This window comes from Seriola aureovittata, chromosome 6 (assembly GCF_021018895.1).
Source record: "Seriola aureovittata isolate HTS-2021-v1 ecotype China chromosome 6, ASM2101889v1, whole genome shotgun sequence".
NCBI lineage: Eukaryota > Metazoa > Chordata > Actinopteri > Carangiformes > Carangidae > Seriola > Seriola aureovittata.
Window position 1 is genome coordinate 29872971 of NC_079369.1, and position 20165 is coordinate 29893135.

The following is a 20165-nucleotide window of genomic DNA, read 5'->3' on the forward strand; positions in this document are numbered from 1 at the left end:
TCTGGTGGATCCATGACATGAAGAACTGAGGAACGACCCAGTGTCAGTGTGCTGTTCCTAATAAAGTGTTAATTGACTGTACATTGGGAAGTTTTTCAAGATACTTCAGGTGAAGTAGACATCTTCTTTTAATTTTGTGAAAGACAGTCAGAGACAGTCAGTCTGTATTCTGTTACACAGCAAAGTCTAGCTACATTTTATTAACATTAGTGGGTATACTGAAATGAGTTAGGCTGCGTTTTATAGCTGATGTTACAAAGTCTTGCTTGAAGGAACTTTATAAGATTTTGTCAGAGGTTAGATTTGTATTATCCAGAATCCAGGCAAAGGAAGTGTGGGAAGCATTTTAAATGAGAGGCACCAGCACTTACTGCAAATGTAAATGTAAATGAAAACAGGGTGGATATGTCATAATGTGGTGTTCTCAATCAGTTTGTTTCCAAAAGGTGGATGTCCTTTATTTTCCCTACAGTGGCAGTGCACCTGAATGCACCGTGAGGAGCTTGAGGTGACAGGTGAATTTAATGAACTAATTAGTGTGAAATGGAGTGGCTTGAAAAACTGATTTTCAGACAGTGTGCGAGGAGGCTGAGAGAAGGAAGCTGCTGTGCTGGACTGTGTTGTGCTGGGCTGTGTTGGGCAGAAGAGGACTCCCCTACTTACCTGGAACCCCCCCACTTAGAGGATTGTTGGCACCTGAAGGAAAAGGACTTCCCAGTTACCTGAAACTCACCCTTGGAGGATCACTGGCAAATAAAAGAAGAGGAAAGTAAATAATATTCTCTATGTGTCTCTCACTCTGACTCTGACTCTCTCCCAAATATCAGGAGGCTTGCAATGGTGTGAGGCTGTGGAAGAGTGGGTCCCTCTCCCCCCCCGATTGAAGGTTGTGCTACCACCATCTTAAAGTCCACCAGAAATGCATCCTTGTGATTTGTGTAAATAAATAGTGTTTGCCCTTTTTTACCAGAAACCTGTGTTTGGTTATTTTAACTCAAAGTGGTTCCTAACCGGTCCAAGTTCCAGAACCTTTTAACTTTTATTCTTAATTGTGTGTTGTGACATATTTTTGGCGTTGTTTGGCAGGACTTGGACTGTTGTGTTGGGGCCTCATTGGGCTAATTTTCCATACCAGGTATTATGCCAAATCCAGCACCTGCCATGGTGGCACCTTTTTTCATAGGCGCACCTTGGGCCCCAAAATTCACTGGTCACGGCCTGGATTTTAATGAGTGGAGAAGCCAGATGCAAGCCATACTTGGAGCACAGGTATGGGCTGAAGCACAACAATGCGACTTCATCATAAGCACTCTTGAAGGAGAAGCCAGACGAGAAGTCTTGATTTTGGAAGAAGCTGAGAGGGCCACTTCTGCAATGTTATTTCACTTTCTCAATGAACTGTATGGTGATAGAGAATTAATTGGTTCACTAAGATCTATGTTTTTTGACTGCAGACAAAAACCAGCAGAAACTGTCTGAGCCTATGCTCTTTGCCTTCGGGAGCTAGGTAAGAGGCTACAGTCCAGAGACCCTCATGCTCCTGGACGGATGGATGTCCAGCTACGTGACCAGTTTGTCACAGGGCTACAACTAGGAGCCATTCGAAGTGGGGTAAGGAAGCAACTTAGAGAAAACCCAGATCTAACATTTACTAGGATTCGACAAATGGCCCTGGACATGGAGATGGACCAAGTGGAGGGAGATTGGCCAGAGTCGACATGTGCCTCTGTTACTGAAAGGAGGTTGGTGCCCAACCTGACAGTAGGCTGGAAGGTGGATTTTAAGGAAGAAATCTTGGAGGAAGTAAAGGAACATATATGTGAGGTCATACAACAGGAATTTCAGAGACTCCACCCCTCTCCACTGCAACAGGTAACCCCTCCCCATAATAGCCCAATTAACCACCAACGTTACCCTCGTAGTCCCACACCTTACCAGCAAAGGGGAGAGCAGAGGCCGTGTAGCCCGACCCTTAGGAGACCACACCAGCAGGAGAGACTCCAAGCCAGAGATTCAGGGAGGAGGTCGAGAGTCACTCCAAGAGCACATGCACAGCAACATAATTCCAACAAAGACACTATAAGTTCTGGTTTAAGGTGGGATGAGCAGGGCCGACCCATATGTAAGCAGTGTGGAGTAAGTGGCCACTATGCTAGAGAATGCCAACAGCAGGATTTAAACTGCTGAACCGAGTCACTACGGGCCAAGTGACTGGTAGCCATACAGTGGCCCAGAATAAAGTTGTCAGAGAAGCTGTAGTTGGGTCCTGCCCTAAAGTCCCCGTGACCTTTAACGGTAAAACTGAGTTGTATAATGGACACGGGCTCACCAGTGACTTTAATGTCTGAAACTTGTTTTAACCATTTTTTTCCCATGAAGGAAGTAGGTTCTGTCGGAGACTTGACATGGCTGAGGCTAAGGGCCGCAAACAACACCAAGATACCCTATGTAGGCTATGCCATGATGGATGTGAAAGTGGGGGACCTGGCACTGGGTGAGTTGGGAGTCGTCATCACTAAAGATATAATTGGTGACCCAAATGAACCACCTTTGTTGGGTATGAACATTATCCAGTGCTGTTGGATGTGATCCACAGGTGAAACACAACTTTGCTTCTGCCCCAACCCCAGTGGAAAGGGCCTGGGAAATGTCCTTTGAGGTTTGCAGATGCATTGACTTGGCACCCCCTAGTGGGACCCTACGGCCAGCATACCGGTCTCCTGTTTGTGTTCCAGGTCAGAGTGAGATCTTACTCTGGACGAGAGCGCCATCCAGTGCCCTCGATGGGCATAGTGTATTGGTAGAACCCTTGGAAGAGTCCGGGCTGGTTTCTGCTGCTAGAGCGTTAGCTACTGCAACCCGTGGACGAATACCAGTATGGGTAAGAAACCTGGCCCCTTACCCTATATGGTTAAAGTGCTACCAGCCTATTGCCACTTCTTCAGCCTGCCCATCTGACATAAGAGAAATGGAGGACCTCATTCTAAAAGAAGTCAGCCCTGGTGTTGTGGAAGTGGGTGTAGGACGGGTGAGCACTGACTGCAAGGATGAGATTGTACAGAACCTATGTTTCCAAGGTGATGGCTTGACTAACATCCAGCAGGAGAAAATGCAGGCCATGTTGCAGAACTGGGGACATTTGTTTGCAAAGCATGACGAGGACTTCGGCTGTACAGGACAGGTGCAACACAACATCCCCACTGGTGTAGCGGCACCGATCTGAGAGAGATATCGGCCCATCCCTCCAACCATGTACCAGGAAGTCTGTGGCCTCCTGAAGGACATGTTGAAAGCCGGAGTGATAAAGGAGAGCTCCAGCCCATGGGCCGACCCCGTCGTCCTTGTCTGCAAGAAGAGTGGTGAGTTGCGCTTTTGTGTTGACTACCGCAAACTAAATGCTGTCACCCATAAAGATGCCCACCCATTACCACGCATTGAAGAGGCATTAACCACTCTTTCCAAGGCAGAATACTACTCCACCCTTGACCTGGCCAGTGGGTACTGGCAGGTGGAAGTTGCACCTCCAGACAGAGAAAAAACTGCCTTTTGCACCCCATTTTGGTTATGAGTTTGAACGCATGCCCTTTGGCCTCTGCAATGCTCCAGCAACATTTCAGAGACTGATGCAGAGGTGCCTGGGGGGTCTTGTCTCTGAATCTGCATTAGTATACCTGGATGATGTCATCGTCTTCTCTGCTGACTTCGACACCCACATGAACGACCTCGAAAAGGTATTTAAAAGATTGTCTAGTTTTGGTTTGAAGCTACGACCTGACAAATGTGCTTTATTCCAGAGGCAGGTGAAGTTCCTCAGACATGTGGTGAGTGGGGAAGGAGTGTCGCCAGACCCTGGAAAGATAGCTTGTGTACAAAACTGGGTCACACCACAGACTGTCAGTCAAGTGAGGTCGTTTCTTGGCTTTGCTGGCTACTACCGCCGCTTCATTGCTGACTTTTCCAAGATCGCACAGCCACTCAATGCCCTTTTGACCGGTGTCCCCAAAGGTGAGAAGAAAGCTATGGTACAATGGTCCACAGAGTGTGAAGAGTCCTTCAAAACCCTGAAGGAGGCACTTGCCCAAGCCCCGGTCCTTGGTTTTGCAGATTTTGCCCTCCCCTTCAGGGTTTATACTGATGCCAGCCTTACAGGCTTGGGTGCAGTGCTTGCACAGGTTCAGGACGGAAAAGAACGTGTGATAGCCTATGCCAGCCGCAGCCTCCATCCAGCAGAATGGAACGATGCCAATTATAGTTCGTTTAAGCTTGAACTTCTTGCTTTAAAATGGGCTGTAACTGACAAGTTCAAAGATTTCCTCTGGGGCACGCAGTTCACCGTGTTTACAGATAATAATCCCCTTGTCCACCTCCAGTCAGCTAGACTGCGGGCCGTTGAACAACACTGGGTGGCTCAGCTTGCTAATTACCACTTTGATGTGAAGTATAGGCCAGGAAAGGAAAATGTTAATGCTGATGTGCTATCTCGACTTCCACCACAGGTCCAAAGCTCCCATCCTCTGAAGTCGACACATGTACAGTGCATGCTGTACGGACCCCTGGTCACTGGCAACCATTACAGGAGGAAGATCCTATCATTCAGCGCTTGAGGTATACCAGCAGAGGACAGCCATCTACAAAAATAGAGCGTAGCAAGGAACCAGCAGCAGTGACTCGGCTCCTCGGGCAGTGGGATCGCCTTGCAATGGTGGATGGAGTGCTGATGCGGTGGGTCCAGGACCCTGCTTCTAAAGAAGTAATGTCTCAGATTCTTGTCCCCCTACAGCAGCGGTGGTCCACCATGTTGATGTGGTAGTCAAGCAACCTGCCTCACCTGGGGGGCCAACATATCAGGTACGGCCAGAAGGTAAGGAGGGTCCCCTCCGAACCATCCACTGCAATAGGTTACGTCTGTGTACTTTCTATATCCCTGTCCAGGAAGAAACCCAACCTGCCAACGATGATGCCGGTGACTCCGTTGCAGACATGGCAACTCAATGGCTGATGTTAGCCCCCCAGAGGATGGTCCATGACGCCAGAGAAGATGATCCTCGGGTTTCTCCAGCCCGACGCTCATGGAGGACAAACCTAGGCCAGCCACCAGAGTGCTATGGCTGGTGAGTGCAAAATATAACTGAAGGGGGGACGTTGCAACTGGGACCAACAGGAACAATTGGGTCCCCGAGGATGTGGACAGGAAAAAGTGGGGGAGTGTCATAATGTGGTGGTCTCAATCAGTTTGTTTCCAAAAGGTGGGTGTCCTTTATTTTCCCTACAGTGGCAGTGCACCTGAATGCACCGTGAGGAGCTTGAGGTGACAGGTGAATTTAATGAACTAATTAGTGTGGAGTGGAGTGGCTTGAAAAACTGATTTTCAGATGGTGTGTGAGGAGGCTGAGAGGAGGAAGCTGCTGTGCTGGACTGTTGTGCTGGGCTGTGTTGGGCAGAAGAGGACTCCCCTACTTACCTGGAACCCCCCCACTTAGAGGATTGTTGGCACCTGAAGGAAATGGACTTCCCAGTTACCTGAAACTCACCCTTGGAGGATCACTGGCAAATAAAAGAAGAGGAAAGTAAATAATATTCTCTATGTGTCTCTCACTCTGACTCTGACTCTCTCCCAGATATCAGGAGGCTTGCAATGGTGTGAGGCTGTGGAAGAGTGGGTCCCTCTCCCCCCCGATTGACGGTTGTGCTACCACCATCTTAAAGTCCACCAGAAATGCATCCTTGTGATTTGTGTAAATAAATAGTGTTTGCCCTTTTTTACCAGAAACCTGTGTTTGGTTATTTTAACTCAAAGTGGTTCCTAACCGGTCCAAGTTCCAGAACCTTTTAACTTTTATTCTTAATTGTGTGTTGTGACCGATATACTGATCGGACCTCTGTTATATATGAGTTTGTGAAGCAGCAGTGATCAACAGAGGCTACAGTCATTAAACTGCAGGAGCATTGGGATGTATAGAAATCATTCATGTAGGTCAAGATGAGCAGTGAGTCATGTGAACTTCTACCAGCCAGAAACGGTGGAGAGCAGTGAAGCTCACTGACAACTCTCAGAGGAAGTGTATGTGGTTTGATATTTTTATAGATAGATAGAGATAGAGATATAGATAGATAGATAGAAGTCTTCAGTGTTGTATCTGTGGTTCACTACAAGACTGCATCATTTAATTTTCAAATTTTACCCATTAATAGTGATGTGATTCATGTATTGTAATTAGAATTTAGGGCAGTCAGCTCAATTTCAAGTTCAGCTAAATTAATTTACAATTAATGGATAAATGTAACATAAATGATTTTAATTATTTGTGTGGTGTACAAGTAACAAACAAAATGAAAATAATTATAACTATAATATATATATTTTTAATTTTCACTTGATGTGAAAATTCAGGGACAGCTTTTCAGTTGTAGAGAAAGTCCATTAAAGATTTCTTAATGTATCATAATCCATTAATTAAATCCCTTAATTTGCACCTTGACTGAAGAATTCAATTCCTTTGCAACACAAATTAAGCGATATACGGAGGTAATGTTATTTTGTGAATTTTAAGAGGCATTTAGTACATTAGAATCTATTAGTTTATCCATTGATTTTCCCAAAATCTGATTGAATTAATTGTAGTGTCCAAATACTGAAATTATTTCAGATCCCTAATTAATGTTAAATCCTAAACTTAATAACACTTCAATTTGATAATTAAAGTTAAATATTTCAAATGAATATGCAAATTAGGGGACAGATATGCACCTGTTAAAATCTAGTTCAGGTGCTTGGTTTTCAGGTTATATGGGTTTCCTTCAGGCCTTTTCAAAGTAATGGTCAAATCAAAGGATGATGTCCATGATGAGTTGAAGTGAGATGTTGTCACGAGATAAAGTTTTTTATTTTTAGAGTGTCTCTCACCGTGACTCAGGGTACTTGGTGAGGGTGGCCAGGCTGCTGGTGTACATGTGACCTCCTACATCGATGTGGACAGGTGCGTTGGTTTTGGTGAGCTGGGCTGGTGTGGGGATGCCGGCAGAGCCCAGAGGAGACACTGGAGGCACAGAGACCAGCTGCTGGCTGGACATGCTGCTGCTACTGCCAGAGCTGTCCTGGGACACAAAGCACACAAACACACACACACACACACACACACACACACACACACACACACACACACACACACACACACACACACACACACGCACACACACACAACACACACACACACACACACACACACACACACACACACACACACACACACACACACACACAAACACACGCACACACACACAAACACACACACACACACACACACACACACACACACACACACACACACACACACACAAGGACTGTGGTGTTATTACCAGTATATAATGACCATTGTGTTATTAGCAGTAGTGTTGTTGTCAGATCAAAGAGACCAGTCAGACATTTGCATTTGTTCATTTGTTAGAGATGATGGGCTCAAAATGCAGCAGAGTCACAGCTGATGTTTTACTGTGGGCTGTGAGAGTGCACCACCTCAACACAAGCTGTTTCATGACCAAAAAACAAAACAAAAAACAAGTTATATGAAGAAAGCACAAGACATTACATTCTCATTACAGACTGACCTCCCACAGAGGAGCAACGCTTCATGCTCAGGTGACAAAGCCCCCTGGTGACCATGGTATTAATGAGGGTAGCGAAGGAAGAAGTCAGGTGATCAGGGCGCATCACATTCACACAGGAGACCAGTTTCACAAAGATAGACTTTGGCTGTGTCTTAGATGGAACAAATAGTAAGACACACTGGCAGATAGACTGAGTCTAAATTTACCTGTTGAACAAAGCAGTTTAGTTTTTGACTCTCTTAAACTCTTAAAGCCTGTGGTACAATGAATTCTGGGTAAATTAAGACTTTTTTCAATATAAAAAAAAGGCTGACCAAGGACCCACACTGAGCTTCATTTACCTCAGCAGAAAATGTTTGTCTACTGGAAGCATTCAACAGTAACAAGGACATTTTACTTTGGAAATTCAGCGAAGAGTCTAAAAAAAAAAAAAAAATCAGATTTGGAAAAACAAATCTTGCAGTCTCTAAAAACTCTTTCCCTTCTCATTGCTCTCTCCATATCAATATTAGCAAACCACAAATTATCAGACATGTTTTCCTGTTTTTTGTTGTTGGGTTTGACTGGTCAGTCACCCGTATCAATGTCATTGATTATTATCATGATAATACTGGTCTTGAAGTAGCATGGGGGTAAGGTGTCTAATGTTTTTGGCTTAAAATGACCCTATGAGCTGCATCTATGAGCAACATTCATACTGGATCAACACTACAGACTAGTCTGAGATATCTCTGTGAAACCGGCTCCAGGTGTCAGGTTCTTGGTGACTACAACCTCTGGATTTTAATTTAACCATCTCACATAACCTTAACGAAAGACATGGACAACAAACATATGCTGTCATTTCATTTGGAGGATTTGTTTTCTCTGCCATGGGTAGGAGGGTCCTCACCTCTGATCTCTTCAGTCTCTTTTAAAGCTGCACAGTGAAAAGTTTTAGATTAACTATGTCACTCATAGAGACAAACCCACAGACAATTTTTTGCAGAAAATTTTTGCATCTTCCAAATAATTGTATTACTGTTTTGGTTCAGCATCACACTTAAATAATTGATAAAGAGCAGACAGACACAGTCAGAGAGCAGTTGATTAACACAGCGAAGCATTTAGAGGACCTGGATCAGTGGTTCCCAACCTGTGGGCCGGGCCGACAAATCAATTACAAAACAGTAAAATTTTGGTCAAACGATGTAGTTATAAAAAAATTTATTTTAAAGTTTTGAAATTAAATGAACATTGTTCATCGTATTAAGGCCTATCACTATAATAATCGCCAGCCAGACCACAGACCACACATGTTTGCGATCTCAGTCTGATTGAGTAAAAACTTGAGTATCAAAATGGATAGCTAGTTAACAACAGGAGGAATTAAGAGGAAAAAGAATCTAGAGATAGATGGTGAATTGACAAGTGATCTCTCCCCATCAAATAAAAAAGTAAATCTGATATCCTGTTTTCAGTTCAATCCTGGATGTTTGACCATAATCATTAAAATAAAAAGTGCTCTGACAAGACATTATTTGTCCTCTGTACACAGGGTCAGATGTGGCCTGCCAACATTTTTGAGATTTTCAAGTGGGCCATGAGTTGGAAAAGGTTGGTGTGATCTAGATATTCTCAGGAACACTGTCTTCTTAGCATTGAAAGTGAATACTGGACTTTTGTTTATCAGGTGTCCAGAGACAATACTGATGCTTCATGTCTGCTGGATGTGAGAAGAGGAGCTGTTTGTCTTATTGTATAGAAGCAGCTGTAAGTACGATCCCAGAGGGGTTAACATGCCCTGCTCATACAGAAGTTTATTTTAGATTATATATGTCAGGTCTGTGGGACGACTGTTCCTCTCAATCCAGTCCAAGTGTCTCCAAGGCTACCTTGTTCTGCAATGAGCCAATCACAATGCCCCTTGTGACATCCTTTGAACTGTTCCACTAGGTGAACTTTTTGAGTGTTGATGTTGGAGAATCACAGCTGAGCCTCAGGACTGTCAGACAACGCCAGAGGAAATACAAAGACAGCCTGTCAGCCACACAGATATGACTGCTGCTCCAGATTGCCTTGTAGGCTACTCACTAACACCAGCTGCCTGCCAATAATAAAAGCAACAAGCTCAGAGAGAAGCTGTTTGGCAGCGTGGTGGGCTGAAACACAGGTCCTCTGGGCTCTTACTCAGCTCTTTCTACACGGTTCTGCTGTTTTCTTTCATTAACATCCAAACTGCTCTTTTCAGACCTGTTCAGCTATAATTCAGCTGGTCCTGTTCAGTTCTGATTCTGAGGTCTGACATCTAGTCCAGGACTTGCCAGAACTTTTCTTAAACTGAACTGTCCTCTACTTAATTTTTTCACGGTTCTCCACTGCTCCAAACATTATAGTGTGCGCCTGCACTTCAAGGAGGACTGCTTCAGAAACCACGCACAGTTAGATGTTTCATTTTCACAACAGTTATTTCTGTAATTCACACTTAATGCGGCTGAACAGGGGACTCAGACTCAGTCTGTCAGTCTGCCAGTCTGCATTGTTATTGTGGATCTTTGATGTTTAACGCATTACCGCGACCTGATCATGTTAGTAAGAAGCAGCATAGCAAAGATATAAATGCTTAAACGTTTGTCAATATTGACTATACCTTGTTCGCTTGGATAAATTATCAATATTTTAACTGCTAAATTCATTGCACAGTAACTATGCACACAGATTTACCAGCATCTTAAACCAGCAGGAAGTGAAGTGCTGGAGACTCTCTACCTGCCGACTCTCTGTCTGTTCCTCCATTATTTATATTCATTTAGTCCACACATAAAAAATCAAGAGTTTCTCATAAAAATATAAGTTATCAATATTGTCATCCGAAGTCTTTGCAGCACTCTCCATATTTATGCCAGTAATCACATCACCACCAGGAAAGAAAATAAATCCTTTAATCTTTAAAGAAGCCAACACAACAAGAAATGAGCAGTGTGTGTATAGACAGGCTTCTCTGCACCTGCTCATGTGACCCACTTTTATTTTGATGTCATAACTTATTTAGCTGATCTACTGGACTATCCACCAATCGTAGAAGGAGTCAAGGTAAATGGATTCTCCTGCACAGGTGACATGCAGGTGCGCCTGCTATAAAGGCTTTGTCCACAGGACGCTATTGTTTGTGCTGAAGGCGCCTGTGACCTAATTTTCAGATTGCTTCTCTTAAGCTTTTATTGTTGCTAGGTTACAAACATTTCTTCTTTGTGAACATCAGGTCTACTTTAGAAAGGTTGGCTAAATGATGAGTAGAAATTGCATCCTGGCATTGGTAGCAATTCTTGACATGACCGTTGATGAACCTTTGAAGTTGAAACTGTGCAGGAAAGAAGCTGAACCACTGACTGGCATTTCAAACTGAACAGGATCCAGTTTGAGGTAGGTTTAGAGGACTGGTCCAGACCAGGTATATACAGACCATCCACCCTTCTGAACAGCTCTGTATTTACCTTTAGTCAACTGATGAGTTGTGTCAACAGTCGCTGTGGCTACAGTCACATTATGTTCCATTCAGTTTTTAAGGTTAATTTCTGTTTGGTTGCATTCAATCACTAATGACACAGAGTCAAGTCAAGTCAAATCATTTTTATTTGTATAGCACCAGTTCACAACATATGTTATCTCAAGGCACTTTCCAAATAGAGCAGCTCTAGACCTTCTCTTTATAATATTATTTACAAAGACCCAACAATTCCCACCAAGAACAGTGGCAAGGAAAGACTTCCTTTTAAGAGGCAGAAAACTCGAGCAGAACCAGACTCAGGGTGGGTGGGGCCATCTTCCTCAACCAGTTGGGTTGGGAGAGATAGATAGAGCAAGAGAGAGAGAGAGAGCATGCAAGCAAGAGAGAAAGAGTGAGAGCAAGAGATCGCACAAAGGAAAAGAACAAGCATGTGCAATGATAGCAATATTAATAATAGTGATAGTAGTGGCAGTAACAGCAGTAGTAATGTAATTGCAACTGTAGTGGTCCTGCTGATAAAAATAGTAATGACAGCTAACAACATTAATAATCATTGTTATTAATGATAGTAAATTTTGGTAAATTCTAGCAGGTTTAGCAGCAGGTGTTAAACAGGATCATGGGGGCAGTAGGTGGTTTACAGTTCCAGATCCAGACTCTACAGCTACAGCTCTGGAGGCGGGAAGACCTGCGGAGAGTAACAGGAAGGAGATAGAGAAGGAGAGAAAGAGACACACAGCCTGGGCGCTCATGTGCTTGAGGGAAAAAACAAATGGTTAGAATGATGCAGTGATTTTCAGGAAGTTTACAGTGATCTCTTCGGCAGAACAACCTGGGCTATTTTGTACTGAGTTTACTGGTTTATTGAGATTGAGGCCCATCCGCCGGTGGTAGGATGGCAACAGGTACAGAGCCTGAGCTTGAAAAAGAATAAGAAGCGAGCTGGAAGTTAAGGCATAAAAATATGTTTTAAGTTTAGATTTGAAAGTCTGAATGGAGTCAGACAGTCTGATATCAGCAGGGAGGTTGTTCCAGAGTAGAGGGGCCCGATAGGAAAAGGCTGTGCAGCCAGCTGATGTCTTTTGAACTCTGGAAACAGACAGGAACCCTAAATTCTGGGAACAGAGAGCATGAGATGGACTATAAGGTTTAAGCAGATCACACAGGTATGAAGGAGCAAGTACATTTAGAACCTTATATGCCATCAAAAGCACCTTAAAGTCTGATCTGATATGGACAGGAAGCCAATGAAGGCTAAAATCAGTGTAATATGGTCAAACTTTCTGGATTTGGTAACAATTCAAGCTGCAGCATTCTGAACCATTTGAAGACGTTTAATACGAGCACGTGGCAGGCCAGAAAACAAAAAGTTAAAATTAATCAAGTCTTGATGAAACAAAAGCATGAATTAAGATTTCAGCATTAGTCTTAGACTTTATTGTTACTTGATCAAACTGGTGTCTATGTTGGGTCAGGCAAACCAGCATCTCAGTTTTGTTTTAAATAAATTCCATGACTGCAAATAATTTGAAAAGGAGAAGTTAACAGGGACTCAATATAATGCTCTGCTGGTTTTGTAGAAGCTTGAGAAACATTTTATGTCTAATCTCGTCTATTTTATTACTGAAAAATTCTAGAAAGTAATCGGCTGCCGCTTAGCTACAGTGTCAAAAAGAAATCTATGATTGTGTTTATTGTTACTGATTAACTGAGAGAAGTGGGTTGCTCTAGCAGTGGAGAGAGCATGCATATATTTTAACACACACACGCCACTATGAGCAGAGTGCTTCAGATTTTGATATGCTCGGTCGTGTGGTAAATACATTTAAACTAGTAATGTGAGAACAGTCTAGTGTTGCCTCAAGCTTGATAAAAAAGTGATCAGAGATTGCAGAAGTGACGGGAGACAGTCAGACTACATACCTGTGTTGTCAGTGCAGAGTGTTGGTTCAGCCACAAACTGGGTGAACCCAAAAGTGTCAATATGTGCTTCAAAGGCTTTACTTAGAGGATCCCAGGCCTTATTCAAGTGAATATTAAAGTCACTAATTATTAGAATGTTGTCGTGTCAGTGACAAGACCTGAGATAAATTCACCAAATTCTTCCAAAAACTGTGAATAAGGGCCGGGTGGTCTGTAAAGTATCACAAGATGAAATGGTCGTAGTCTGTCATCCTGGAGAGGGCTAATCTTAGCTGATGAAGAAGATTTCAATATAAGAGCTTCCAAAGAGTTAAAGGTCCCTTCCCGTTTAGTCACTAGCCTGAAATCTGATTTATAGATTAAAGCCACACCCCCACCTTGCTTAGTGACTAAAGCAGCATGTGCATTGGTATAATCAGGTGGGGAAGTCTCAATAAGAGGAAGGATAACATTTGGTTTAAGCCATGTTCCACAGACCAATCATATCCAGCTTATGCTCAAGAATCAAGTCATTTATTAGTAATGCTTTACTGGACAATGATCTAATGTTCAGGAAACCAAATTTGAGGGTCCTCTTAAGGCTGGAGTTACTAGCAACAGGCTGGTCAGTGAGGCTTCTGGTAGACAAAGCCTTAATAGGAATAAGACATCTTTTTTAGAGGGCCTGCGCACGTGATGGTTGGAGGATACAGTAGTGATCTTGTTTTGGAGAAATGTGTCAGATGCTTTGTGTGATACTTTGTTGCCACAAGTTATAGGAATGGTGGTGGGAGAGGGAGACAGTCTCAATATTATAAATATGGCAAATCAGGCAGATTGTCTATACTATGGGGATTTTCCTCCCTAGACTTAGATTCTAGACTAGTGGACTCCAAAACCGCACTTCCTAAAACCGTAACAGGCTCTCCAATCACCTGCAACCTGCTGGGCACTAAGTCCCAAGTGTCAAACTTGCTGTAAACACCTATCTACAATGCTAGACAAAACAGCAGCCCCTTTTCTGGTAAGATGATTTCAGCAGGTCAGGGCAGCCCCAGAAAGGCCAGTTATCTACAAAACTATATCTCTGCTCTCTACAGTGACAGGCCAGCCAGCGGTTCAGAGACAGTTAATCGATGCCAACTAATCTTTCTGGCAAACTGAAACGTCCTCGTAAGGCTAGCTTTAGTGATCTCTGACTGCTTCATCTGTATATCATTGGCACCAACATGAATAACTATGTGGTTGTAGCTGGAGCTAGTGGAGTGTGCCTGGGTACCCTGTTTCTCCCTGTGTGAATGGCAGCACCCAAAGATTAGCTTCAATGTCGGAGGCTCTGGCCCCAGGTCGGCAGTAAACGCTGGCTGGTGAAGCTAGTCTAACATTGCGGGTAATGGAGTCCCCTATAACTAGTGTGCGTAGCTTAACCCTGTCCCCAGAGGTGGAAGAGGAACCCAGGCCAACAGGATTACCAACAGGGCTGGCAAGGGTTGCAAACCAGTTAGCAGTCAGGAGAGGTGACTGCAGACAGCTGCTCTAGCTGACAGACACGTCTCTCTAGTTGAGACATCCTTTCTGTGAAAGCGGAACAGTCAGCACAAGCCATAGTTACAACAGCGAGGTATTGTTAGCTGAAAGGCCATTGGGATAGGCTAAGCTAGACTAAGCTAAGCAAACAAGAAACCACTTAAAAAGAGAGAATTCTGTTTAAAATCACCCAGTGAAGTTAGAAGATAGTGACAATTAACCAATCAATTGTAGAATCAGAGAGATTTAGAAGATGTAGAGTAAGGAGAGTCAGGAAAGACAGCAGAGAAATATTATCGATCTCATGGAAAAATTTTTGCGTCACAGGAAGCAGCGTCATCTTCAATGTTAGAGTGTGTGCTTTATCTCCGGCAGTGGTGGATAGTAAGTACATTTACTCAAGTAGTGAAGTACAGTGTTGAGGTACTTGTACTTTACTGGAGTATTTTACTTTACCTTTTACTCCACTACATTTATCTGACAGCTTTAGATACTTTTCAGATAAAGATTTGATAATATAAGAAGCTTTTAAAATACAACACAGTGTTAAATGTCTCTGTCCTAGGAGCAGTGACGGTGGCATCCTGGACAACATCAGATTGAGGAGAAGACAACCAGTGGAGGTTGTACAGGAGGGTGTTGGGAGTGTCACCTGAGGTAAAGGCCAAAAGTTTCTCCACTAAGACTCTTAAGATGTTGATGTGGCCCACACACCAGCTGCAGTGCAGAGCATCACCAGGTTTGACAGAGTGACAGATTCCTGTGAACATCACTGAACACCCGAACAACAAAGGCTCCTTCAACACCTGGCACCCCCTACTTAGACATATGATTAATAATCCTTTTGTCTGTGACTTGTGTTAAGGCAGACATCTTTGGGAAGCGATGGGTGGCAGCTCCAACTCACTGTCCAAAGTCTGTAGAAAACATAATTATGTGTCTTTTATGGTCAACTGTTAAGTTCTTATGGTAGAACTCAGATGTATTGCTACAGATATTTCACTTGACAGTCTTGACAGAGGGGGCTACTTCCCTCTGTGAACAGAGGCTGGAGGTGGGAAGTCTCTCTGTTGAATGGGGCTCCAGGAAGCTGAGCACTTAATTTTAACCTGCTGGCTGATCCACTCTTCTTCAGCTGTTCCTTAGGCATCTTCTCGGCATATGTCTCTAAAACTAAATCTCTCTGAATCTAAAACTATTTCCACTTCCTGTCACAGTCCTCCACTGCGAAAGGATCCATATAAAACTCTTACAAGATCCATTGCTACCTTAACCATCACAGTGTGCCCAACTACATTGGTTATTGGTCACCATAGTAACAGTAAATATTAATGCCAGCTAGCTAACTTGTTAGCTAACCTAACCTGTAGCTATCTGATCAGAAATATGACACTCACCTGATATCCGGACAGACAACATCCCTGCATGACCCCGACTTTCAGGTCATTAATAAATAGGCTCAGTGACGGCCAGGATCATTTTCTCCTCTGCCATTGTGGACAGTTATATTATTGTAAGTCCTGCCCCCTTCTTGATTTTGATTGGTTAGAGAGAAGTGACATTGAAGAGCCCCCAGTGCAGCTGCTCCAGTACTATGTGATCTTTCTGAAGATTTGACTGTGGTTGTCCTGAGCCAAAAACATCCAGTGTGTACTGTTTTCTGTGGCTGTCCATTATGAAGCATCATTGCAGCTGTAACATGAAGGTCTTCACTGAATTTGTCTGTTTCTTCTATGAAACACTCTGTCCAGTCAGGGAACATGAAAATTCCCACAGTACATGAACGCTTCACAGCATCTGTCAGGGCCTTAACCAGGATTTTCCAAATACAGAGGTGATGGGTCTCTTCAAAGCTCCTCCCACTAGAAACCAAGTCTCTAAAATGCTTTCAAATCCAGCCATCACATGAGAAGTGAGGAGACTCACACAGAGCAGGAGGAGGAGGAGGATGGAGAGAGGAAGGTGCGGACTGTGAGACTGTGTAATAAAGACCAGACTCTAGACATCACTGGACCCAGAGATGATGACTGAAGACAGTGTATCTGATTATATTAGTTTCTGACTATTTCCCATTTTGACTGCTTTTGTTTGTGGTTGTTTATTTAAATCATATCAACAAATTTGAAAATGACAGCGTGTACAAGCACACAGTCCAGTCACCCCACGAAGGCTACACAACAAAACTGTAGAGCTGCATACAGTACACAAATCTGTGTGTGTGTGAGTGAGGGAGACAGAGAGACACAAACACTGCACACAGGATGCATGTATACATGCTTATTCAGGGTGTGTGTGTGTGTGTGTGTGTGTGTGTGTGCACCTTTGATGATAGGAGAACAAGCATTCTTTACCCTGCAGCCATTACCATAATGCATGGTGGGTAAATTCATCAGCAGGTATAGTTACCAATGGCAACAGAGAGACATTCCCATTGAGAAACCACAGCTGTGTGTTTATGTATTTGTATGATCATGATGTCAGGATTGTTTGGTCTGCAAGTTTCCCTCTGCAGGTTTCTGTTGTCGGTAAGTTTCCCTTTCTCTCTGGACTACCTGTTTTGGACCGTGACCGTCACCGTGAGCAGAGGTAAGGTTATATAATTTTTTTTTTGGTATGATAACTTTCATTTATTAGTTTTATTTTTTCTGTGGACATAGCAAGCTAGCGTTCTCAAGTATCGATCAGCTATGGGTTTTTGTGAACTCGCACCATTTCCACCTAGCTTAAAATAGGCCTACTAAAGTTTGACTTAAGTGCATTGCAATACTAACTTAAAAATGATGTAAGAGTTTTGTCTACAGACATAAAATTGAGAGAAATATTTCTAAAACCAGTGACAGGAAATCGCCGTAGAGTTCACCGAGTTTTCCAAGGACTGCCTGGTTCAGAAAGCAAAAGCCCAGTGAATGAGCTCAGAGGTGCTTGCCTAAACATGATAAAAAGAGAAAAGTATTAGTTTAGTATTAGAAAAGTGTTACAATATTTTGATGAGACAATTTTGGCTGGGCCTACTAATTACTAAAGTTAATACCAGTTTCAAATTAAGTTTATTAAAACATCTGTTTCTCTAAAACAGAAATGACTGATATCCTGCAGTACAGGGCGACTATGTTGACTGTGACACTTAAAAATATTTTTTACATTTTCAGAGACGAGATAGATTATTATTTACCTGCAACAGTTAGTATTTACTACAAGCACACAGGCATTGCTGAAATTGTGCGAAAATAAAAGTTTAATTTAGAACAGTGACATTTTGATCCAGTTTTAGGAAATCCCACCTTGTTTGAATGATCTAGTTGGAATATTATTTGCTGATTGCATAGACAGAGAGAGGTTGATTGCTGGGTGAGCTAGATTAACTTTTAACAAGGGAGAGAGTGGCGCACTGCGCTGTTGGCTCATAAGCTTGTCTCAACAGAAAAGTCAGGCAGAATTTTAAGCTCTACCTCCCGTCTTACCTACACTGTTTTGTAAGTACTTCTAGTCCTAATAGAAAAACATCTGCTGTTATGAAATTACACACCGACAGCATCTGCAGTCTAAACTCTGATAAAGCATTGTACACAAACTGGAAACTGACATGCTACTATAGCAACACAGAATGCTGGGCGAATTAGCCTACAATAAAAGTTTGAAAATCAGTTGAGTAGCTTTAGTTAGAACATTTTTTTTGTAGTTTGTAAAACCATTATTTTCAAAACTTGGCCATGTTGTTTAGGCTTTAACATTAATAACATTCAGGACACAAAAACAAGAGACAAAGAGACAGGCTACAAGGAAATAGGGAAAAATTTTATTCCTCACTAAATCATTATTGTTATCAACAAGTCTCCTCTGTATTTCTCATGTGGCATCTGTCCATAGGCAATGTAAAATGGCCTGTTGGGATTGGTCTTGACTTCACACATAGTAGACTAATAAAAGTTTTGTTTTACTTTTATAGAAAGGGCAACATTTTAATCATTGAATGCTATTCAGTTGAAATATTTTAATTTGAGGATTTTCCTGGCAAATTTTGATAAAGTCGGCTTTAATACACTGTTAATACACTGCTAGGTGTAGAGACTTGGTACTCGGCCTCTGATACTCTCCTCCACTGGCACCTTTTCTTTTCCCATATTAGAACAATGAATGATGTCTGATGTCTGCACTCTGCACTGTTTCACCAGTCCTCGCGATTCTCCTCCTCACGAACTCTCTTTTCAGAGTAATCTGTGATTTGAGACATTTCCGCAAGAACATACACGATGGGATGTACCGTTGATTTAGGGAAACTTTTCAAGAAGCTGGATGTGCTTGGATGTAAAAGAGATAATATTCATCTGTAGGGTTGCCACCTTTTATTTGAAAAAAAAAAAATTGTTCACAGCACTTTGAGGACATAACATGAACGAAAATTTGGGACAAATTTTGTCCCGTATTGATTCAAATCCAACAAGTACAGAGAAAACAAGCACTACAATTTTTGTCGGGAGGCGGAGACGTCAGCATTTTATTTTCAAATACGTAATTGTCTCGTATTATACGGGACGGGTGGCAACCCTGTTCACCTGTTTGAAGAGTAGCGAAGTCAGGTCGTCGCCTCCTTCCGCAGGCAGAAAATCCAGCGCGTTCGTATTCTAGGCCTTTTTTTTTTGTAGTAAATGTGAGTAAATGTTTAGAGACATAGAGATTTTTCACATTCACATTCTTACTGCTCTTTTGCATCAGTCCATTATTTGGACTTTTAAATCCTTTTTCCTTTTGTATCTACAGGTTGATGACAAATTAAGTCATGGCGAATTTCACCATGAAGGGGGGTCTACCTCCTAAAAACCAGGAACCACTAGCACAGTGGCCACCTGCCCGCTTTTTAATTGTTTGTAGTGTGAACTTGCTGGATAGGTGTCTTTTCCATTCTTTGGCGTCTTTAAAAAACAAAGCTGCTGGCACTTTTCTCGCCTATAGCCAGCTGCTCGCTGTTTGTGAACAGCATCCAAAGTCCAAATCACAGCATTTACATGGAAGACTGTGGTAAATGTGCGTGACCTCTAAGAATGTCTGAAATTTAATGCTTTTACTGCTTACTGTAGCCTACTTACATTCTCATAGATTTACAGTTTCAAAAATTTCTTACAGAGACTGTCCAGAGAACTACAGCAGAAACAGCTGTCGCCTTCTGCCTGAAGTATGCTTATATATTAAAATTAATACTTTGGGTCTGTCTGACATCTTGACATCTGTCTAACGTATGACATCCAAATTTCTAAGCTTGTTGATTTTTCATTTACAACTCAAATGCAGCTCTGTTCGTGGGCTTTTTGTTCGAGTCCGACCTGTGGCCCTTTGCTGCTTGTCAAACCCTCTTTCTCCCTGACTTTCCTGTCTGTCTCTCATTTCACTATCTCAATAAAGGCAAAAATGACAAAAAAAACAACAACAACAAAAAAAAACTTTAAATGTGGCTCTGTTAAACGTTCGTGATGCAAACAAGATCCATACTAACTCAATTTCATCATCTTTCTTTCAAGTTATAATTTTACAGCTAATGTTGGGTTATGACGAATATCCAATTTTGATTTCCAACCAAAATTCAACGTCTGTCCAACGTTGGATGTTGATGACAAACACACGTTGGGTTTGACGTCAACCCGATTTTTCA

General features: G+C 42.6%; 1 protein-coding gene across 1 annotated transcript in view; it reads right to left on the bottom strand.

Annotated features, from left to right (window-relative positions):
- LOC130171557 (uncharacterized) overlaps positions 1 to 20165 on the bottom strand; it is a 36730-nt gene that overhangs the window by 12455 nt on the left and 4110 nt on the right. Inside the window, exon 2 of the mRNA XM_056379633.1 lies at positions 6905 to 7095. Coding sequence (XP_056235608.1) covers positions 6905 to 7095 — 191 coding nt within the window. The remainder of the gene's footprint in view (positions 1 to 6904; positions 7096 to 20165) is intronic.